At 34.2% G+C, this 4,622-nt stretch overlaps 1 protein-coding gene across 1 annotated transcript in view; it reads left to right on the top strand.

Moving 5' to 3' along the window:
• Positions 1–2,371, top strand: part of glod4 (glyoxalase domain containing 4) — a 3,876-nt gene extending 1,505 nt beyond the window's left edge. The window contains exons 5-9 of the mRNA XM_024278049.2: positions 838–974; positions 1,240–1,326; positions 1,438–1,551; positions 1,619–1,705; positions 1,793–2,371. Coding sequence (XP_024133817.1) covers positions 838–974; positions 1,240–1,326; positions 1,438–1,551; positions 1,619–1,705; positions 1,793–1,858 — 491 coding nt within the window. The 3' untranslated portion in view covers positions 1,859–2,371. The remainder of the gene's footprint in view (positions 1–837; positions 975–1,239; positions 1,327–1,437; positions 1,552–1,618; positions 1,706–1,792) is intronic.
• Positions 2,372–4,622: the final 2,251 nt, after the last annotated feature.

The following is a 4,622-nucleotide window of genomic DNA, read 5'->3' as shown; positions in this document are numbered from 1 at the left end:
AAAAAAAAAAAAAAAAAAAAACATGCATGATACAGTACCAGGAGTACCCAGGACATAAAAAAGTCGTATTAAAAAGGCAGAAATATACAAAAACTAAAATATAATTCATCATAAAAAGCGCAGCATATAAGTTGGCTAGATGGACCGGTATTTGGAAATTAGCGTGTGAAGTGAAGAATGTGGAGTGTTAACTATTTTATATCACGTCAAAACTTAAAGAAAATAAACCCTTTTTTTCTTTGCCAAAATAACCTGTAAAAAAAACACAAAAAAAACCTGTGATGTTTTTGAGGATGTAGCTTTGTGGAGTGGCAGGAGTTGATTTTAAGTTGTGGCAAGTTGGCGCAAACTAAGCCTCCCTGACTTCCCATCATCCCTTTATTTATACGCTTCCCTGCTAGCTTACTGCCCCAACCTAACATTACCGGTGCAATAAAAATGGCGAGCAATATTGGATCTATCCAGCCGTATAGCTTTGAGCCAGGTACCTGCTCAGACAAGCAAAACAAATACGTACAGGTGGATGCAATACACTTATGCAGAGCAGGGAGCTTGGGCCTTCCTGTAGTTGCTTCTATATCACACTTGCAACCTTTTTTTCAATTTTAGGTTTCATTCTCTTTATACATGTCAATCATCAGAAAAATACTACAAGAACATGGTTTAAAAACACCAAAAATCAAATTTTCCTCAGAGTGGGACTTCAAGAAAGAATAAAAAGAGAACTTTGTGTCATCCTGGTTTGCTCAAAAATCAATCATTTGATAGGGATCAAATATCAAGCCAGCAGCTAGCACATAATAAACCCATTGTTTTTTTTTTTTTTTTTTGGCTTAGATCCTGTTCAGAAGGTTTGCCTTGGAGTGTCAGACCTCCAACGATCGATTCACTACTGGGAAACACTTTTGGGGATGAAGGTCATGGATAAAAACAATCAAAAGAAGACTGTGCTGTTGGGATTTTCAGATACTCAAGTGAGTCAAAGAGTGAAGCGTCATTTCAACATACTGTAATGGTTACAGACCCTCAGTTTGTTCAGAAAACTAAAAAATTACGTTCAGATCATTACAATAAAATTAGCATTATTATAATGCAATGTATTGAACACATTATATGAAAAAGTTTTTGATTGTAATCTCAGCAGTATCCTTTTCAACGTCTTCTTTTTGGGTTTTGTTTCATCTGATTGACTTATAGTGTTCTAAACCTGACTATGTTATGTGTTTAATGTTTGTGCAGTGTAAATTGGAGCTCTGTGACGTCAGTGGGGCAGTCGACCACGGAACAGCGTTTGGGAGAATAGCGTTTTCATGCCCGCGAGAGGAGGTGAAACATCTTTGCTGGATTCAAATTTAAACATACTGTTGATTTACTTTCTTTTAATAGTTATCTATGAAGGCTTTTTCTTTTTTTATCTATTTTTTTTTCATTTCATAGCTACCAAATCTTGAAGCCTTAATGAAGAAGGAAAATCAAAAAATCCTGACTCCGTTAGTCAAACTGGACACTCCTGGAAAAGCCACAGTAGAGGTGGTTATTTTAGCTGACCCGGTAAGCGCTCTGCAAAAATAAAGAATCCAATCGAAAAGTACTGATGGTTAAAAAGAGTTTCTTTTAGGATGGCCATGAGATTTGCTTTGTGGGAGATGAGGCGTTTAGGGAGCTTTCTGCTGTGGACCCCAAAGGAAATGAATTACTTGATAAGGTCATTTCACGTTCCACCATCTTCACTTAAAATCTTGCTGTCCTAAAAATATTTATCATGCTTTTTGTTTCATTATCCTCTTTTCAGGCTATGGCAGAGGACAAAAGTGACGAGTGGTTTGCAAAGCACAATAAACAAAAAGCTGCTGCCTGAAAGGAAGAGGAGGCTTGTGTGGAGAACTGTCTGTGCAAAGCTGAGCTGCTGAAGAAGAAACCTTTTTGTAGCTTGTTCTGTCCAGAGTGACTGTTAAAGTTTCCTGAAAGGCCCTTCCATCAAGCACTACAATGGACCACTCTCTCAGATTGATGGTTATTCTCTCATGAAATGATGTATCTTATAATAAGAAGGCAAATGGATGTGAAGACATTTCAGTACATTGGATGTTCAGTATTTTCATTTTGGGTTTCAAGTTCTGTGCTGCACAGGAAAAAAATCTAAATCCTTATGAGAAGATGTCACATGATCAACTTAGAAAGACAAATATGATTCCTGGTTGGAGGATTAAAGAACAAATAAAGCATCATATTTTGTCCTTTTGCTTCATGTTTTATGTGGTGATCAGGTGCTTGCAATGATACTGAGCCTGTTTACTACAACAAACATCGGATAATTTTCTTCTTGAGTTATCGAAGTGTAAAAGTAATCATGAAAGCAGCGTAATCTGTTTTTGAAAAATCTGAATAACACATTTTGATTATAGAATACTCCATGCATGCAGGTTTTGTTTAATTTAGTTTCAATTTTTATATTTTTCAACCAGTTAAACTAGGTCAAACTTGTAGATTTTACTATCACAAAAATCTTATAGCTGGATAATTGGTATACTGCAATTTTCAGCTCTGATTCTGGTTGTATAAATAAAGCTACAGGCTTTGAATCCAGTTTATTTACTTTTTTCTAGTCTGTGTACAAAGACTTAAGAATTTCCCCACTGAGTTTTCCTTTTATATTTGAATGTCAGTTTAAAAATAGTCCAAAATTATAGATTTCAAATTCGACTTTATTTATGTTGCATTATAACTGCTAAAAAACACTTCCAAAAGTGTTTTACATAATAAAATTAAATGACAGTAATAAAATCTAGAAGTTAAAATATAAATCATAAAAGCAATAAAACCCCAACACAGATGTACATCGCTCAAACACAATCAAAATAAATCGAATTAATAAAATCACATTTAAACATGGGAATATGAAGACAACAGAAACTATACTGAAAGATGATTTTTTTTTTAAATAAATCTCCACAGTGAATGAAGCCCTCACATCCTCAGACAGGCTGCTCCATAGGCAAGCTCCACATAACTGAAATGTGGCCTGGAATGTAGTTCTGACTTTTGGGACCACCAGCAGACCTGCACCTAAATGGTCTGGAATAATTATAAACTAAAAGCAAATATGATAAAAATTAAGGTCCAATCCTTCTTAAACTTTTATAATAAAATTACCTTAAGATCGATCCAAAAGTTGACTAGGACCCAGTGCAAAGATTTCAAAATTGGAGTATTGTGCTCCTCCTTTCTAGTCCTGGTTAGAGTTTTGGACTAGCTGCAGCCAATTGATAGTGTTTTTTTAACGCCAGAAAGAAAGCCATTACAATAATCTATTCTACATGTTATGAAAGCTTGTCTTCAGCATTGACTCTGGAGAAAGGGACTTACTTGGGCAATATTTCTAAAATGATAAAATGCAGTCTTTGTAACATGGTTTGAGTGTGCTTCAAAGGTAAGATCTGCATCTAAAATCCCACAAAGGTCTTTGACTTAACTGCACTCATTCAAATTATGAATAGGATTGAACCTTTTCTCTCTCAGCTTCAGGACCAACAATTAAAATCACTTTTTTTGTCTTGCTTGAACTTTGAAAAGTTCTCTCCCATCCATGTTTCAATAATGCAACTTAAAAAATAACCAAGGAGTCATCAAAAGACACAACCACATATAACTGGTTGTCATGAGCATAACTACAAAAGTTTATGCCTGCCTCCTGATTACAGCACCAATCGGTTGCATGCAAAAGTAAAAAAAAAAAAAAGAAAAAAAGTAGGGAACTAAAAATAGAGCCTTGTGTACACCACATGTCAGCCTCCCGGATGACAAATCATTTACACTGACATTACAATCTTTTCCTGTGAGGCAGGATTCAAACCAGGTGAACACAAATTTCAGGAATTCCAACCACATCATGCACTCTGTTTAAAAGAATAGAGTGGGTCAAAGGGTGCACTCAGGTCCAGCAGTACTAAAACTGATGGTTTTTTTGTGTCAGTGTTGGACCTGAGATTATTTATAGCCTTATAGTGTCACCTCTGTGGAGTGATGGGGTGTAAAACCAGACATAACATTTTCTAAAATATTATTTGTATTAAGAAAATTATTTATTGAATAAAACCTTGCTTTTCTAACATTTTGCTTAAAACTACCTGGTTTGACCTCGATTGGTCTAGATTTAAAGCATCCAAACCACTCTTCTTCAGAGTGGATTATTTATGATCACAAAACTCGGATAACTGTAAATAATTAGATAACTCAAATTTTTAGTTCAGATTCTGAGTGTATAAATAAAGTTTTACATGTTTTCAATCAGGTTATTTTTTTCTTTTCAGTTTTGTCTATACAGTCGACCAAGTGTTTCTTTTATATTTAATAATAAGTTTAAAAGTGAGCCAAAATTTTTAATTTAATGACAAAAAAAAATCAGATAACTTAATTTACATAATTTTTTGTCCTACTTTGGTTCTTCAAAATGCTCCTTCTTGCAATGTTTCATTTTTACACTTAATTAGATTTTAAAATAATCAGATAAATAAAAGAAGAAATGTGATTATATGGTTAAAAAGTTATTTAAATTCCTTACAATTATACAACTATTGTTAATTGATTTAAGATTTTAAGGTTTGTGTGATTCTGCTGAATCA

The sequence above is a fragment of the Oryzias melastigma genome, linkage group LG13 (assembly GCF_002922805.2).
Source record: "Oryzias melastigma strain HK-1 linkage group LG13, ASM292280v2, whole genome shotgun sequence".
Classification (NCBI taxonomy): domain Eukaryota; kingdom Metazoa; phylum Chordata; class Actinopteri; order Beloniformes; family Adrianichthyidae; genus Oryzias; species Oryzias melastigma.
Note: the sequence above shows the minus strand (reverse complement) of the source record. Positions and strands in the feature narration are given on the sequence as shown.